General features: G+C 37.6%; 2 protein-coding genes across 4 annotated transcripts; one reads left to right on the forward strand and one right to left on the reverse strand.

The window, feature by feature from the left end:
* The first annotated feature begins 4,389 nt into the window (after nt 1-4,389).
* Nucleotides 4,390-12,809, forward strand: grtp1a (growth hormone regulated TBC protein 1a). 2 transcript variants are annotated; one of them, XM_038283707.1, is made up of 9 exons: nt 4,391-4,558; nt 4,719-4,992; nt 7,246-7,397; nt 7,487-7,645; nt 7,817-7,941; nt 10,516-10,612; nt 11,335-11,507; nt 12,097-12,282; nt 12,374-12,809. In XM_038283707.1, the coding sequence occupies exons 2-9, from the start codon at nt 4,910-4,912 to the stop codon at nt 12,464-12,466; spliced, it is 1,068 nt and encodes a 355-aa protein (XP_038139635.1). In that variant the 5' UTR covers nt 4,391-4,558; nt 4,719-4,909; the 3' UTR covers nt 12,467-12,809. The 2 variants fall into 2 exon arrangements, with proteins under 2 accessions (XP_038139634.1, XP_038139635.1); XM_038283706.1 differs by having other exon boundaries at nt 4,390-4,992.
* Nucleotides 12,810-13,201: 392 nt separating this feature from the next.
* lamp1a (lysosomal associated membrane protein 1a) lies at nt 13,202-18,695 on the reverse strand. 2 transcript variants are annotated; one of them, XM_038283937.1, is made up of 10 exons: nt 18,545-18,695; nt 18,337-18,459; nt 16,010-16,116; nt 15,681-15,900; nt 15,416-15,577; nt 15,119-15,333; nt 14,913-15,035; nt 14,417-14,483; nt 14,172-14,339; nt 13,202-14,063 (listed from the first exon to the last, which is right to left on the reverse strand). In XM_038283937.1, the coding sequence occupies exons 2-10, from the start codon at nt 18,407-18,409 to the stop codon at nt 13,924-13,926; spliced, it is 1,275 nt and encodes a 424-aa protein (XP_038139865.1). In that variant the 5' UTR covers nt 18,410-18,459; nt 18,545-18,695; the 3' UTR covers nt 13,202-13,923. The 2 variants fall into 2 exon arrangements, with proteins under 2 accessions (XP_038139865.1, XP_038139864.1); XM_038283936.1 differs by having other exon boundaries at nt 18,337-18,670.
* Nucleotides 18,696-18,884: the final 189 nt, after the last annotated feature.

The following is an 18,884-nucleotide window of genomic DNA, read 5'->3' on the forward strand; positions in this document are numbered from 1 at the left end:
TTCTGACGCTGTCTGTGGTTCAAGAGTGGCTTGACACAAGGAATGCGACAGCAGAAACCCATGTCTTTCATACGTCTGTGTGTGGTGGTTCTTGAAGCACTCACTCCAGCTGCAGTCCACTCTTTGTGAATCTCCCCCACATTTTTGAAGGGGTTTTGTTTCACAATCCTCTCCAGGGTGCGGTTATCTCTCTTGCTTGTACACTTTTTTCGACCACATCTTTTCCTTCCCTTCGCCTCTCTATTAATGTGCTTGGACACTGAGCTCTGTGAACAGCCAGCCTCTTTAGCGATGACCTTTTGTGTCTTGCCCTCCTTGTGCAAGGTGTCGATGGTCGTCTTTTGGACAACTGTCAAGTCAGCAGTCTTCCCCATGATTGTGTAGCCTATAGAACTAGACTGAAAGACCATTTAAAGGCTTTTGCAGGTGGTTTGAGTTAATTAGCTGATTAGAGTGTGGCACCAGGGGCCATCAATTTTGAACCTTTTCACAATATTCTAATTTTCTGATATGATGAATTTGAGATTTTCATTTGTTGTCATTTGTAATCATCAAAATTAAACAAAATAAACATCTGAAATATATGAGTTTGTATGTAATGTATGAATATAATATACAAGTTTCCCTTTTTAAATGGAATTACTGAAATCAATCTACTTTTTCATGATATTCTAATTTTATGACCAGCACCTGTAAATCCCTGTAGCTCATTTCAGACTAAGAATAGTATGCTGCAGAATCGCTAAACAGTTTCTCTGTTCTTCCATTTTTACTTGAGCTATCGCTGACTCTCTTCATTGTGCAATGGCATAGGAATAAAATGTTGTGTATCATTCTTTGTACCCTTCTTCTGGCTGATACTTTTGTATGATGACATGATTCAGATCCTTTGTAACTTTTCTGCAAACTATACCACAGAAAGTTCATCAGATTATTTAATTTATGGCTAATTTGTATCAAAAAGAAATGCATTGAATAATCAAACTGTGAATTATTTCAATCGGCTATTTCATATTTTTTATTGTAAAATCTAACAGACTTTGTTGTTTTTCAGTTAATACAGATTTTTTTTAAAATCATAAGTGGCCTTCCAACAGATATTGTCAGATACTTTTTTATTGTTAGCCTTGGATCCGATTTATGGCATCACTGTTGTTTGTGTTGTTGTCTTATTTGTATCTGAACTGAAGTAAAAGTGCTGGGAAACATGCACCTGTGCCACATGAGGGTGAAAATATACACATCTTATCTGAGCAGTTTTAGAGTCATTTTGCAAAAATGTTAGAAAGCAATCTGTAGCTACTAAATAAAATACAGGAGATAGTAAATTTGTGACAAAATATCCAGATTTTCTCTACATTGTATTGATCTGATTACATTACAAATAATATTTTTTAATATTATGTCAAGGTTGATGGTACAAAAAAGTTTCTGCTTTGGTTAAACTGCTCAACACTCTCCAACGAACTGTAGGTAAATAGCATGTTTCCTCAGCACACCTCAGGTTGCTTTGTTTACCTGTGCTTGAGTGGCTCAGTCGGAGAAGGCGAGACCATAGATACATAAAAGCAGACACAGCATTGGCTCTCAGAGTGCATAAAATATGGCCGCCATCTTGGAACGGTCGTCCCACTGCCAAAGATGTATCATCGGCCACTTCTCCTACTTGCCCAAAAAAAATAATTCCACAAGGATGTCTCAGCAGCAGTGTGCAGCGTATTTGTGTTGTATGCCTAACCAACAGACTGTTGACGTCAGAACTCGGAGGATGACCTTCAGCAAGTATGATGGACATATACTGTTTATATTTTGTGATAATGTTAATGTACTTATTTCCATCAGTGAAATGTCAGCTAATGTTACCATAATGATTGGTCCGTGCTAGCCATGATATGACTGGAAACCAAGATACCTAAAGTGTTGGTTAATCCCTACAGCTGATTAAGACTGACACAAGTCTACTTTAGAAATTATTATAAAAAATCTCCATAATAACGTTTAAAAGTAAATTCTACACCCATATAATCATGTAACTTTTCAACCTCTCTGATGTCTCATGTGATATATATAGATATATAGATATCTATATCTATATATCTATATATATAGTTACATTGTTTTAAATATATAGTTATATATTTAAAGCTATATATACACATATATATATATATATATATATATATATATATATATATATATATATATATATATATATATATATATATAGTATTTATGTAACTATATATATATAGTAAATATAAAGTTTATTGTTATCTAGGCCACCCTTAGCCAATCCTTAGCCACCCCTGTGGTCACCACTACCATTTTTTCCCTCTAATACAGATGGTGGCAGTAGTAATACTCTGAACTGGGATGTTAAAAGCTTTTAAAAATGTATTTTTTTCATATATCAATAACTTGGCAACAGAAACACTGTGATTAATTATGCACATCAATATATAAACATTAAAGATGATAGATACAGAATTCATGCTCTTTTCAGAGCTAAAGTTTGAATTATTTGGGGTAAAGATAAAATGATGTGCCTCTGCAGGTCATCTAGGAGTCTTCAGTGAAATCGTAGATAAATAACTATTTTGATAATGACCTAAAAATTCATTAATTGTGGATATTAGTAGATTTAAATACCATTTTTTTGGAGATTGATTATTGATAAAAGTAGGTAATGACAATATAAAATGTGTTCACCCCAGAACTCAAACATGAAAAAATTTTCCACTGTACCTTTTATTTTACAGCATAGATGTTTAAATATATGTCTATTTGTTAGCAAAAGCTGCAGGAAAGTATAGTTTCTCTTTATTTAAAAATTATGGATGTTGTGCTTATTCCTACTGAAACTCTGTAGATTGACCCTGAGGTTCTGGGGCCTTTCAGCCACACCTATTAGGATTTTCTGACTCCACCTCTGTTCCACTCTAGACAGAGACTGGAATTATAAACTGTCTGATGAGTGGAAACTTAGGCGTTCATGTCTAAAGTTGTATTTCAACAAGTTACCCTCCTTCGAGGGAAGTTTCCTCGTGTTTTGCATTTTTCTTCTCTTGCTGGTGCACCTTCATGATGTCGCTTGGACAACATGTTGATATCACATCTTCTGTTTGTCAGCAAGAGTCAGCCTGCCTGCACACACAACACCATCTGATTGGTCAGATGTTGAGTTCTGAAATATGTTGCACGGTCTAATTACAGGAGGTCTCTTTTCTCTCTTCTGTCTAACGGTATAGCATGTGTGCGATGTTGCGCATATACGCTACCATGCGCAAAATGTTGCCCCCAGTGGGATGTAGGACCCTAAAGAGTGTTTAGGGAGGGACGGCCCTGGACCAATGAATCCTCCCGACTTTGAAAATAGAATAAAAAGGACAAAAAGGAAGAGGAGTGTCTACATAAAAACATTTTCGAAAGGAGATCAGTGTTATTTTCCTTTATATCCTGTTTAACTTCGAAAGGATAACCAGAGACAAAGATACTTCACCACTGTGAAAATGACAGGAAGAAGACGTGTTGAGTTTTAATAAGGGCAGGGATTCGCTGCAAGAGATTAATCTGTGCTCCGCAACCAGCATTTAAAAAAATAGGATTTTAACAGGACAGGTCAGATTGTCAGGCTGAAAGATGGTGTTATTCCATCAATATTCATTTATATGCATGTATAGATGTATGTCTATATAGATAGACTACGTGCTGTCAAATAAGAAACAGATCCAATTTCTAAATCCATGGATGCAACATTTTTTTCTCTTTTTTTTTTGCTTGTATTTGATTGTCATTGTTTCATCCTTTTTTTCTATTATACTTTTGTTGTTTTTTTGTATACTGTACACTAATAAATAAAAGAAATGATTCTGACCATGTAAGTGGCTGTGTTCTGCAAAATATAGGCCTATTCATCAAAACATTAATATTATAGGATTTTTAATCCCACTAAATATTGAAATACGCTGAGTTGTGTTGTATTACCTGCATTTGTGAGATTTTCAGCACAAACGCGTGAAATATCTGGTATTCCGCAAGTTATGATTGATTAAATCATACCATTTACGATAACACGACCGCTCCAAGTTGGCGGCACCATGTTTCGCCGATAAAATAAATGAGTAGGCAATATAAGTCATAAAACTTAATTAAAGTAGGCTGATAAAAAAAATGAAGACTATTTCAAAAATAGTTGTTTATGTTGATTTATACACGAGTATTGTGTTTATACTTAATTAAAAATAAATAGCGAGTAAAGTAAAAGACGAAATGTAAAAAAAAAAATGAACCAAGCAATCGTTTTGTCTTTTCCCTAAGCCCCTTGAATGCATCACAAATCCAATTGAAACGCTCGAAGTTACGACGTTATGTGGAGTCCTGTGAACGCAGCATTAGATCTGATTTAGATCGTCTGTCCCGCTTCCAAATCCAACTGCATACGCAGGAGGAGGGACGCTAATTAAATAAACCTCCAGGATCCAGTGGGTGGGACCGCTTTGGACTACTTTCTTGGCTTTACAGGACAAGTTAGCTGCACAACGAAAAGCAGCAGCTGCAGGTGCTCCTTGTTGATGGCGATAAGAAGACTGCCTTAATTTGAACGCGACTACATTCATAAAACATACATAGGAGTCGAATGTAGATTTCTAACTCAATTTAGGAAACATGTTGGGAGTTTTTTAACGGATTCTGTGATCTGAAGTAAGTTTTGTCTCCAGGAAAGCGAGGGGAGAGCAGCGACCTGTCCCGATCCTTTTTAACCACAACATGGAGAAAGTTAGGAGTCCGGGAGAACCCGTCTCAACCTAACTTTGTATCGCTTCGATTTTTTTGGCGAGGAAAGGACGTCGACAGGTAGATGCTTTCGTCCTAGCTCAGTCGAGGGTATTTTACTAGAGAAGAGGACGCAATGGAGACGTCGATAAAGCCCACCAACGGGACCCACTCCTCCTCCTCCGTGAGGCAGAGCACAGCTAAGGAGCGAGCGGACAGGTAAAAATGAGTCCTTTAAACCTTACTTTATCAATTATATCAGCTTATATATCTTTATCTCTTCGGAAAACATAAAAATAAAAGACAGGAGCGGTGAGGTTCTGGTGGTCGTCAGGTGTTTCATATTGGAAACTATGTATTTATGGGTGGTTAGCCATAATTGGCTAAAATTAACATTAGTAAAATAACCGTTGATGCGTTCAGGGACTGTATTTTAGTTTTCTAATAGCATTTCACCCCCCCAAAAGTGTGTTTTATAGTAAAAAGAAAAAGAAAAGAAACTGGTAACATTGAGTTATTGTGTGGATTCTCTTATCTCTCTTTCATAATTCCTTTAAGTTAAAGATTTACTTTATAAAAAAGCAACTTCTGAACTACTCAGAAGTTGGCATCCGATTTGGACCATGGCTCGATAAAATCTACATTTAACCACGTTTAACGAACCGGAAGTAGATAAAGATCTAAAATATTTAGACTATTTAAACATGAACGTGATCATATTACTTTTTTCTTTTTTTTTTAAGAAAAGCAAAAGAACAACAACAAAAAAACAACCAAAAACAGGGCAATATCTTTTATAATATAATATATTAAGAGTTGCTCTGCACATGTAGTTTAACTGAAATTTGATGCCCTTCCAAATTAATATTTATATTTTTGGTTTAAAAATGTCGATGGAAAAAAATGAAAAAAAACAACAACAAAAAAACAGCTGAAATAATTAGTTTCTAAATAGATGTTCACTGTAAGATTATATAGAATGTTTTTTGTAAAATTAAGTCAATGTATGCTCAAATATTTTATTTCTTTACTTATTTTAAATGAAATGACCAGTTTTAATCGAATCAGAATTAGAACTTAAATAAAAATGATTAATTCATGTGTAAAAAATTTGTTGTTTTTTTTTTTTGGCTCAAAATAACATTTAGGAAAGTGATTATATGACGCTATTGCCTTAATTTTTAAGGCAAAACAAAACAGAATTGCAAAGTAAAAAAGGGGCCTATAAGTTACTATGTTTGCATATTGTCATTATTTGTTTTTTAGTATGTCCCCAGTATAGGGGTCATAACAGGGGCCATGACCTGCTCAGCAGGGGCACTGGCCCCTGTTGGCCCCCATCTAGAACCGCTCATGATTTTTGAAAATAAGAAATCTGTTAGTGGAGGATAATCTAGTTAATGTTTTAACATCATAAGAATATTTTTGTACGCAGGACTTAATATGCTCAATATTAGGATATATATTTTTTACTTTGAAAAATAGAATGGCATTTATTAAAACTAAATAAACAAATGCAAATTGTATCTAACAACATGCATGTGATAAAGAAAATGTGTCTGGGTTTTATTTAGTTAAAATGGCATAAAGGTCCCATGCATCCAACCCCAAAAAAACATTGAAAAACTAATATTTATATAGCATAAATAATTAAATAATCATTTAAGTAAATGCATAAATAATAATGGTATGTGTTGTGAATAATTAAAGAATAATCCTCATAGTTCACTGACTGTATTTTCTGTTCTACTGCAGAATTAGAATAATTATTTGCAATGTTCTTTTTGAATAATAATACAGATTGCATTTAACCCTCATTTCACATTCTTTATTTTTCCTCATCACCGTATTGTTTCTTCCTTCAGCCTTTTGACAACTAATGTTGATGTAAGTTTTTGGCATTAATACAAGAGTCAATCCAGCTTATAATAACATCGACACCCAGAGAATCCAATGATCTTGTTGTGTTGCACAACTCTTCATTTTCAGGAACACTGACGAAAGAAAAATCTGCATCAGTTTTAGCTGTAATTAGTCTAAACTTTAATAACAGATCCCAGTGTCTATTTATTGTCATGTTGTCATAGAAATGTTGATAGATCATCGTTTTCTATTAAATGTGCAATATTAAATATCAGAGACATGTTTCTCATATTTGTAGCTTTATTTTTAATGTAGCCTATTGGAGGATTAATTTATGTTGAACTTTAGGCTGTGTTTAAAAAGAACCTTTGAACTAATGGTTTGTAAAAGCGTTAGCTCCTAAGGAATGACTTTACTCTTTAGGAAGGTTAAGCTGTACTAAGATTAACATGTTATCTAAGGCATTAGCTTTAGTTACCCCTTGGAAAGGAGGACTGTAAGAACAACACTGCTGCTGTTTCTGTTGATTATGTTTGGTTTTTCATCTTCACTGTAGTTTAACACTTTTCTTTGTTGTTCTGATAACATGAAATTGGTCTGAAACTTCAGAATTGATCCGTATGGCTTTGAACGCACTGATGACTTTGATTATGAATCCTACGAGGAGCTCATGTCCGAGTATCTTGTCATCCTAACCCGACGCTCCATCAAGTGGTCCAGGCTGCTTAAGGGAAAGGGCAAAGTGCAAAAGAATGTAAAATGTAAGTTCGTAAAGCAAACACGGCAGGATCCGTCCAAAGAAATGCATGCTATTCTCTGCATTGTTTTAAAATTCCTCTTTGTTGTTCAGTAAAGCGTTACGTACGCAAGGGGATCCCCAATGAGCACCGTGCTTTGATCTGGATGGCGGCAAGTGGGGCTCAAGACCAGCTGGAGAAGAACCCAGGATACTACCAGTCCATGCTGGCGGCCAACCATGACTCCAAACTGGTAGAGACCATCAGAACAGGTCAAGCTTCATTGCTTTCTTCACTCTGAAACTCTGTCCTTTACATTGTTTACACTGAGAGGTCAGGTGTGTGTTTTTGGCTGCATTCACCTTTTCCTTCATTTTAATCGGCCCCAGACTTCCGCTGCTGAGAAATGTGCCCATAACCGTCTGCTTGTTCTTTTCTTTCAGACTTGAACAGAACATTTCCAGACAACGTCATGTTCCGCAAGTCTTCAGACCAGTGTCTGCAGAAATCTCTTTACAATGTGCTGCTGGCCTATGGCCACCATAACCCATCTGTGGGCTACTGCCAGGTAAATCCAAGCTAAATGATTTTGTTTTTCCTCTTTAAATGCTGTAGAAAGGAAAGGCCAAAGTTACCCTGGCAGCCATGAGCTCCAGGGCGATGATAGCTCAGCAGTTACTCATGAGTTCTTTAACTAGAAGAAGACATGTTTGTAAAGAACAAAGTGCTATTAATGGAGAGAAGGGACATAAAGAGCAATGGAGGACCCCATTAGTCTGATCTAAATTGGTGGTGGACTGTGAGGCAAGATGGCTGATGCTTCAAGTAATGAAGAGGTTCTTATTCTCTGTTTATCGCAACTCTGACGTTAAAGAACAGTTCGACTGCAAGAAAAAGCTTGAGGAGAGCTTGTTACCCGACAGCAAATATAATCGTTCATAAAAAAGACCCAAATCTAGAGCAGAATAGAGGCACAGGTCAGTAGCTGCTCTTCTATTAAGCACTGAATTGCACAAATTGTAATTATGAAAATACATTTTGTGCATGGAAACACTGCAATTGCAAAAAAACGTATTTCAATAAAAAACGTTTCCATCCCTTGATGAGGTGGTTTTTTGATCCAAAAAACTGCAAATGAAGCATTTTTTTTTTTTTTTGCCTCATAGGAGTCGCATGATCTGCAGCTGGGCTTTACTAAGATGAAGAAGATGGAAGGTAGCTGGAGGTTAATTTTGCAGGATATTTGGATTGATGAGACCGAATATTCCTTACATTTAGTTAGCGACGATGAGCGCAATGAGAACTTAACGTATTCACGTGCAATTTTAATTATATTTCTTATTTGATAGAAATAAAGCAATTGAGAAAAATTTTTATATTTTTGAAATAGGCAGAATATCTACATAACTGCTCACACTTGTAATGGAAATAGAGCTAGTGACTGCTGTCCTAATAGCCATAGAGGTGGCCTAAATTATCATATTTATCCTGAGTAAAATGTCTTATACTTGTTACTTCCAAGCAGAAGTAAAGTTGTGGAGCGACATTAACCTGCGTGTCTCTGAAATAAACCAGGAGGATGGAGGAACGTATCTGTTTTTGGCTGCAATCTAAGGCCCCGTCCACACGAAGACGAACCCTGGCCTAAACGCACAAATTTTTCACCAAACCAGCCTCTCATCCACACGAAGCCGGCGTTTCGGGGGTCTGTAAACAATCTTTTTTTTATTCAGCCTTCAGAGTGGGAAGATTTTGAAACGCCGTTTTCGCGTTTCCATCTTTAAGCTCTAACCGCATTTTTTTTTTACACGCATGCGTCATAGCGTCGCCTCTAAACACGCATGCGCGACCAGTATCACAACAACAACGGCGCCGTACTGTGTTGAATGGTTGCTGCTAATGCTACTCACCCTGCTGTCGGGCTTACAACAGAATCTTCTTCTTCTGGAATATCTCCAGGAAGAACAGAGCAATATCGACGACATAGTTCAGCACCTGAATTTGACTAAACCACGAAAATGGACCCGCAGGGCAACCATGTATAAATATTAGTGCGCATGCCCAACATTTCGTCGCCTATTTTTGCTTTGGCACGACAGCGCCACATACAGGCCTGGCATACATTTTTGTAGCGTTTTCATGCATTCGTGTGGACGATCACATTTATTTTACGTCTCCGTCTTTAAGACAAACGTTCTGGAAAATATTAGCGTTCCGTGTTCGTTTTGACTTCGTGTGGACGGGGCCTTAGTTCACTGGTGTCAGAAATTTGTTGACTTCGTGCAACAAAGGCTACGTTCAAACCGCAGCCTGAAGTGACCCGAATCCGATTTTTATTTTATTTTTTTGCCCACATGTGACCTGGATTCTATTCTGCTCTAGATTTAACAACTTGCAAAGATTTTGCTTCATGTTGAGAAGCTAAGGAATGTAGCATTTTGTGTTAGCATAGCATTTGTATCTATGGGAATAGATGCTATTATAAGATTTATTTTCTGAAAACAAAGTTCAAATAAAAATGCAGCAAGTATTTGGAGAGAATATTAGGACGTAAAGGAGAAAAATGAGCATGATAATCCAGTAAGCCTTAAAAATAAAGCAGCTTTGATGTAAAATATTTGGATCTGTTCCCATGATTTTAGACCACTATTCTGAACAAAAACAGAACTTGTTTTGGGATGGATGGATTTGAAGCATTTCTGTGGACTTTCCTAAAAGCCAGGCTTTGCCTTTTTATGAATTTGAAAGGCAAATTTGATTTTCCACTGTGAAGCTGGTTTGAAATTCAAAACAAGGTGGCATCGTCAGAGTATAAACGGAAGCCATTAATTTCAAACTGAGGTTTATCTGTTGACCGTTTGGTTTGTGCGTTTCTGGTGGCGCTCTTTGCTCTCATTGTATTTTAAACCAAATGTTGTTTAACTCTCTGTTAGAGGCTCCCCAGTCACAGCTGGAGGTTTGTCATCATTTCCAGGACATGGAAATATTTACTTTGTATTTAGATGAACATCTTCATGGTCAAGTTATTTACAGATGAGACTTTTTTTGTTGTCGGGATTAAAGAGATGTTTGAATAAAAAGATCCTGCTGTTTGACGAATGTGCTGAAGCTTTATTTGATTTTGTATATCATTCCTCTGCAGGGGATGAACTTTGTTGCCGGGTATCTACTGATCATCACTAAAGATGAAGAGAAATCTTTCTGGCTGATGGATGCTCTCATTGGACGGATTTTGCCAGGTATGTGTAAATAAATTGTTCTTGTGGTTTGTCTCTTGGTCAGAATAATCCTCTTTTAAAACTTTGTGTACTTTAAGGCCTGATTGGATTATTTTTTATTTCATTATATATTGCTGTCAGATTTTTGTAATTTCCAAAAAGGTAGCAGTTGTAAAAGTGCCACATTTTGTAGAAGATATTGCAGCTCTCACCAAGGTTAGAGGCGTCCGAATTGTTGCCTGAGGGCCTTCTGTGACCCCTGGACTGATTTTTACGCAGCCCGTTCTCTAACTATACAAAGTTGATTAATAGTTTGAGACTTAAGTTTTAAATTGGGGGATAAATATTTCCAAATAAATTCTTTCACTGAAAATGTTGATTACAGCAGAGTTTGCCTTCTTATTAACCATGTTGTTCATTTAATTATTAACAAGACCACATGTGTCCATTTAATGTTACACTAAAGCAGACAGCGGTGATTTTAATCATTCAAACGTGGCTGAAAGGAGATCATGTTTTCAGGGAACGTCTGCCCTAAACGCTGTTACTAAGAATAGATTTTCTTTTTCCCTCTAACTCCAAATAATTTGCAATCTAAATTGTAATTCTTTTAATAAGGCAAATGAGATAAAGCCTTTTTTAGCTTTAGATCTGCAATGATTTTGAGTACAGAATAGATTAAAACCCACATGAAAAGCTCAGGCCACACATTGGAGTGGAACCCTGAATGTGTTCGTTTCTAGATTACTACAGTCCAGCCATGATGGGGCTGAAGACGGACCAGGAGGTTTTGGGGGAGCTGGTGAAACTTAAAATTCCCCGAGTTTGGCAGCTGATGGAGGAGCACAATGTCATGTGGACCCTGGTGGTTTCAAGGTGGTTCATCTGTCTTTACATAGACATTTTACCAGTGGAGGTGAGCGTATATGATTTAGCTACTTATTAAAAACTTGGTCTCATAAGTTTCCTACAAAAAATGCAGTCAGATTTTTTTTTCTTTTCTATGAAAAATGTGGAGTAACCTTGAATATATATTTTTGATTAAAAAGGGACATTTTTGCATCTAATCTCACATTTTCACACAGACTTAATTTGTCGTTTGTTTTCCGTCCTTTTATTCTTCAGTTTTATGAAGCCGTATAAAACCAGCCTTATGCTGTTCTCATCCATGTGAGTTGAAACTGTGTTGGCTCCACTGTTTGTTCCCCAAATATGGGAGGAACCTCTACCTGGCAGCAACACATGGAGATTTTCACACCGTTTTCTCAGAAATAGCTTTGAACACAAACACTAGAGAAGCAGCAAGGCTGCGACTTTCCACATTTCCACTCCACACTCAGCTGCTCTCATGTGACTGAAGGTTTCAGCTTTTCATGTGAAAAAACAGCTTTTTTTTTCTCCAATATTAGCTCTCCGACAGTTTTGTTTGAGGGTATTTGTTGTTGTAGTTTAAATGCACTGTTAGACTTTTATGGATTTAGCATTTAAATCTGTTTGGCCTGCAGACCGTTCTCAGGATCTGGGATTGCCTTTTCTATGAAGGCTCAAAAATCCTGTTCCGCGTGGCCCTTACGCTGATCCATCACCACCAGGCTGTGATCGAACAGGCCCGCTCCCTGCCAGACGTCTGTCAGGCCTTCAAACAGATCACCCAGGGACCATTTGTTGGAGATTGTCACCCTTTCATGCAGGTAAAAGGCTCCTTCAGTAATTTCTCTAGAGGGAAGACACTATTTTTATTTCTGCTGCTTTAATCTCTTAATCTTGCCGTTTCTTTCCAAGAAAATCTTCACTGAACCAGGAAGTCTCTCCATGGCGACCTTGACTAAGCTGCGTGTGGCCTGTCGTGAACGACTTGCTGCTGAGGAATCCTGACCTGGACTTCTGGGAACATCTTCCTATGCATTCCAGATAGCAGGACGAGCTCCCAGCTTGGCTCCACCTGCTTTTTGTTTTTAACCGAGTCACTAAACACTGGACCTTTTGTCTTTGAGCATAAGCTAAAGACAAACGTAAAGCTGTTGCTTTATGACTGAATGATTCAATTTAACACCATGAAGTTTGTCTTAATTTGTTTCCCGTTTTGAGGTAAATGTGGAAATATGCACTTTATTCCAGGATGGCTGAAGCTAAAGAAATGTTTGACCTAGAGCAGGAAATGTCCGCTGTATTTCACACCTTTCTCAAAAAAATGTTAAATAACACTACTTGTTCTTTGAGATGACTGTTGGGATGTAACACTGATTCAACATTATGTTAAACTAGAATATTTTCAGTAGTAAAAATGAAACATTTCATCACCTCTCTGTGGGCTGATTTTTATTTTATAAAACTGCATTCATATAATCTAGTTTCCCATGGTGACCAGATACAAACAAAAGAGCTGGCCTGTCCCAGTGGTGCTTCTGTAAACATAGAATCACTATAAAAAAAAAAAAAAAGACGATCGACTAAATGTTTATTACATTTCAGCAAAATGTGGAATAGAAAATGGATCACAAATAACAGCAACCCAAATGTTTTTTAATTTTCTTTCCCAAAAGGGGTCAAATGAAAAAAAGCTGGAATCCACTCCTGCTGCACTTTACAAGGTTTGCAGAAACTAGAACGTTTTTTTTTTTTATGATCAAATGTTTAAAGCTTGTTAAACAGAGCTGATTGTCAATCTAAGCTGTAAAGAGAAGGACATCCTTCCAGCAAACAAAGAGCTTCTATGTACCAGAGCGTTATGCTGAACATGGATAGATTTATGTAAAATCACATCCTTTATTTGCAAGATTGAGAACCCAGAAAAAAAAAGAAGCAGAGAATGGTGGTTTATGTGAAGAAGATAGAGAAATTCTTCCTGTTTTAACTTCTGGCTCTTTTTCTAACTTCACTGTGCTTTTAATAAATCCTGCATCCTTAAATATGTAATTTATAGCCAGGAAGAAGGGGTGCTAAAACACCAGGTCAAAACATCCAATAATGTCCACCTTTCATGAAACGAGACCAAAGATTTCCCTTTTCATCAAAGACCATGAAGAAAAGAAAACAGACCAACCTTGGAAAGAGTAAATCTCTGGTTAACTTTAGGTAATTTAAGCTCTTACTGTCCGTTTGACTGTGGCTGCCTCTTTATATTTCACCCTGTGACGAAATAAGCCAAGAGGTGAGCAGACTTTCTTCATCATAAGCATCTATGTCCGCAGGTAGTTCACGTTTTATCACCCACACAAAAAAGGAAAGGAACATGCAAAAACTTTTTTTTAAAAACACTCAGGCTTGTCCTTTATGCATCCACACACTGTTTCCTTCCAGCACTCCATCTAGAAGGTTAAATAAAGCCCTCCTCAGATGGTCTGGTACCCAGCATGGCTCCTCTTCCTGCCTATCAGGTACGCAATGAGGACGATGAGCACCAGACCAGCCAGAGCTGCTCCAACGATGATGGGGATCAACATCTGATCCTGGTCCAGTTGACATTCCTCAGCTGCACATACGATCACAACAAAGACAAAATCAGAAGAGATTCAGTTAGAGAAATGACGCAGTGCTAGGGAGGACAACAACAGAGATTTGAAAAAACCCGAATGAGAACCTGCAGAAAACTGTCCGGCTGTGACTCCAAAGGGCTGCACCTGCAGTCTGAATGTGTTGATGGAGAAATCTGGAACCACCAGCAGAGTTTGCTCTGTGTTACACATGTAGGAGTGGCCCAGTTTACTCGGAAGGTAGTCCAGACTGGAGTTACTGGCTGAGAAGGGAGCTGGAGAGGAGAATCATCAGAGCAGGTTTTCATTTTTAAGCTGCCAATCTGAATGAAGATAAACAGCAGAGACCTACCGCTCATATCCGACCAGTTGGCCAACAGGTTTATCCCGCTTAAGTGATACTGGCTAGTTGTCAGGTTCTGTATATATGAAGGAAAAAATGACTTAATGCTTAAAATATTTGCATTAATTGATGGAGAATCTACTGCATCCACCTGGGAAAAAGAAATTTGTTTTTCTGAAGGAACCAGATGATTTTTTTTTTTTACAAAAAATTAATAGAAATGTTCTATTTTTCCTAATTAATGATGGTTTAAAACAAATAAGTAGAACATTTTTTTCTGAATTAAGATTTTTTTTAAATAAAAAGAAAAAAAAACGCCCTGTTTTTCAAAACCGACTAGATAAACTGTGAAGAGAAGAGGAAACAACCGTCCATGGTTAGCACCCAACTCGCAGGCATCCATGCAAAGTCCACAAACTAATGGTGATCACATCTACATAACTAATAAGCATAATACAATAATGCAATATGCTTCCGTAAAAACCGGATAAACAAAGATGGTTACCATAGAGAAGGTGAAACTGAGCGTGGTGGCTTGTTGTGTTATCACTAAGGTAGCAGTGCTGCTTCCACATGATCCCGATTGAGCCGTCAGGTTGGGGTTCACGTTGAATAATTCTTGAACAGTCTGGAAGGAGAAAAGGATTTTTTTGTTTTATGATGCTGTGGATTGTAAGGCTATGCGTTAATCAGCAGGAGCTCCACATTAACCTTATTTTGAGACTGGGAGACGTAGGAGACGTTGAGCTGCAGACCCATTTTAGCGAGGAGACAAACGTCACCACTGCCGTTTCTCACAGAGAACGTTCCGGTTTGAGGCGTTCCCGGAGGAGTCGGACCTGGAGCTGCTGTCGTAGTCCTAACAGTGGTGCTGGCAGAAGTAGGGGGAGCCGCAGTAGTGGTCTGATCAGCTGCACACACACTTTCTGTGATGACAAATAAACAATCGGCTTCAATGAATTAAAAACTAAAGCTGGTTAGAAGTCACCCAGTAAGAAGAGCTTAGACCTGCTGGGCTGAGGTCATTTCCTGGCATGTACGCCTCCAGTCTCATTTCAGAGAAGGTGACAGCAGCTCCTCCAGCTCTGATGGTGGTGGGACTCGCACAGCGGTAGGTGGTGTTGACGGGAGCCCAGATCCGGACTGAAGTGCTCATCACAGTTACTACACCTGTGATGCAGAGGAGTCACCATTAAACTATGGTGTAATCACTACATTAGAGCCTCTCTGAAGCTAAACCCTAAAACTGATAGTTTGATGAAGTCCCTCTCACCAGAACCGTTGGCCTCAGGAAAGAGTAAAGTGTCACTCAGGTTGTATTGCAGCATCAGGTCAGTGACGTTATAAAAACTCCCGTTTGTTGAGAAGCTCAGTCCGAGCGCATGGCCTGATCCAAACACCGCCACCAGCCACGGCGGGCGGCTGTCTGTTCCGCACGAGCTGCTTCCTGCATCGACTGAGGTGGAGTCGGGCAGAGAGATGGACACATTACTCTAGAGGGAGAGGGGGGGACAAAATAGTTCAAAGGCTGATACCCTAAAGGACATCATGTAACATATATATTTGAGGTTGGGAAAAAAAAATCTAATATTAAACATTTACTGTGCTGTTGGAGGTGGTGTATGTGATGGAGAGCAAGGCAGACAGCTCAGCTTTGATGCAGGTGGAGTTCCCAACCTTCACCTCTAGAGTTACCGCCTGAATGCGATCTGCAGAGCAAAGAACAGAAAACAGTCGTAAAATATGGAGATTGTTTTTTAAAGGGCATAAAATTCTAATGAAAATACACAGAAATGTATATTTGACTTTTTCTCTACTACACCTGACATTAAATAAACCCAACTTTACCTTTAGGGTGTTCAGATGCTGTTTCCAAGTAGCCCTGATCATTTGCTTGGAGTTTGATGAATACATAAGCAGGTACAGACTTAAATATATACTTATATATTACATCTATAATATTATATACTAATAATATAGATTTATATGTATATAAATAATAGAGATATATATGAATATAAATAATATAGATGTTTGTTGATTTTTTTCAACATTAGAGGTCAATAGTTTTACCTATATTCCCAGTATGTAATACGCGGTCATACATTTTTTGTTGCAGTTAAAATGCGACCTTTTTCAGGTAATGTTTATATCATTGCTCTTAAATTGTTATGCGTGCAAAAAAAAAAAAAAAATGTTGCAGGGGTGGAGATATGCTCCTGCAGTTCGCATATCCCGCCACTAGAGGTCGCCAGATATAAAGGTTTAAGACCAAGTGGATAAGCATCTAAACTCTAACATTTTAGCTTCTTTTATAAGAAAACGTTTCCCTGCTGCTTAAAGATTTGACCACAAATGTATTCACAATGGAAGAACTCGTACATTTAGTGAAATCTACCTAATGATTGTTCCTTGGCTGTCGGTGGGTGTATTTGTGGTTTTAAACACAGTGACCGAGTTACTTTTATTTGTTAAAGTTATGCATTAATATATTCTTTAAAAGCCTTTAAGCAGTATAAATATTAATAAGCAGTAAATATTCCTAGCCTTATTTTTACCCTGAATACTGTTTACATATGATTCTGCTGTATATCTATGTCTCACACCTTCTTATAACCACCAGTTGAAATTATTTCATTCTCTGGGAGGAGTCAGCTTCACACATCTTTACCTCTGCAGGCTGCAAATTGCTGCCATTTTTTTTATGTCTTTCAGCTCACCTCTCTGTTCTCACTGTAAAAATGCAACAAACAGCTTACACAACGCCACAATCCAGTCATGAGATAAGCTATTGTGTAAAGCTGCTGATGGCAAACTGCTTAAATGTCAGACAAAAAGAAGTTATCCAGGTCTGCAGCTTTAGCATAGAGTAAAATGGGGATGCAGAAATGCATTGATCCAAACAACAGTCTGTTTTAAATTAAATGTGTTTTTTTTAAGTGAAAATCTTCAACAACCATTCAAACTACTATCATTTAGTTCTTATTTTCTGGCTTGAGAAGCATTTTGTGCCTTTCTGCATTTGCAGGGAGTTTGCAGTAGTTCTCAGCACTGTCTGTGGCCCCCTCCACAGCGGGGCGTGCAGCACAAAGCCGTGGACCATGGGAGTCATGTGAAGCTCTCCAATGACAACAATGAGGATAATCTGTTGGTCCACAACATTGGCAAAACAAAGACTTTATATCAGGATAAAGAGAAACAAAACCAAACAGAAATAAAGAATGGAGACTTTTCCAGAATGTTCAAAAGAGCAATAAAAGCTCCTGGCTTCTTTCAGGATCTAACCTTTATCTTTAGTAGCTAATATTTACTGATTTTGTTTTAATATTTTTTATATGACCTTTGATTATTAACATGTGATTAATCTTAAATTAATATTTAATTTGATCAACTTCCAATATCCTAATGTACCAAGTATTCTTTGTTTTTTTATACATGTGTATTTAATAAGGGTAAACCTGACTAAAATGTATAAAAAGTGGGTTAGTAAATATATTGTTTTTGACCTTGGAAAAAAGTCAAATTTTTTCTAAACACTATAGTAAAACGATCAAAAAAGAGCCACTGTGTTTTTGGTCATCATTCCTTCATGGGAGGTCTATAAATGACCATTTCACCTGTCATTCTACAACAGATTATAATTTTAGACATAAATTACATTCAGATTAAATAATTAATACTTATTTTTATAACAACTCAAACTGAGTTGTATCGGTTTGCAATGATTAGAGGTGATCTAAAGCCATAGGTTTTACTCCCTGTATTTGTCAGAAAGGCTAAATCTATCTGTATTTCTTTATAAATTAATATGTTTTTATTATTAGTGCTTTCATCATTAAGCCCAGGCTGCTTTATCAGCGTCAACAACTGATCCACAGTCATGACGTCATTTAGCCTACATTAGCATTTAGTGCAGATTTTTTACTCACCTAAAAACCCAAAGCAGGCGATCAACAGCAGGACAAGGCACCTGATGACTGGCATCTCTTTGATCCAGTTCATGCACACGTTTCCTGCTTCGTGGGTTGTTTTCCACGCAGGTGGGTCAGCTCCTGCACTTGTCCGATAGATTAAAGAGAAGCAAAGCCGATTGGTGATGATGTTCAGTCCGAAGATGGAGAGCTGATGTTTACATGCCTGGCGACCAGGTCCTGCAGACTAAAAATAATGATTGTTTTAGTTTTTGGTCGAGCAGTTTGGTTAAACCATGTCTGCGGCTGTCAGTCTGCCTGTGGTCATGTGAACTGGCAGCGAGCGGAGCCTCAGTCACGTGGTTCCAACCCACCCTGCTGCTGGGAGCTGCTGAGAGCTGGGCTCATATGGACTCCCAATGAGTGTCTATTCAGAAATAAAACTTGAAGGATTCACTGAGGAGGAGAAACAAAAGCAGGGTTTTTATTCTTTGTGACATTGATACGGAAGACGATTAGGGCCACTGAAAAAAAAGATGATTTTAAAATTTTATTTCAGTATATGA

Source organism: Cyprinodon tularosa, unplaced genomic scaffold (genome assembly GCF_016077235.1).
Source record: "Cyprinodon tularosa strain WSP-4 unplaced genomic scaffold, ASM1607723v1 ctg197, whole genome shotgun sequence".
Lineage (NCBI taxonomy): Eukaryota > Metazoa > Chordata > Actinopteri > Cyprinodontiformes > Cyprinodontidae > Cyprinodon > Cyprinodon tularosa.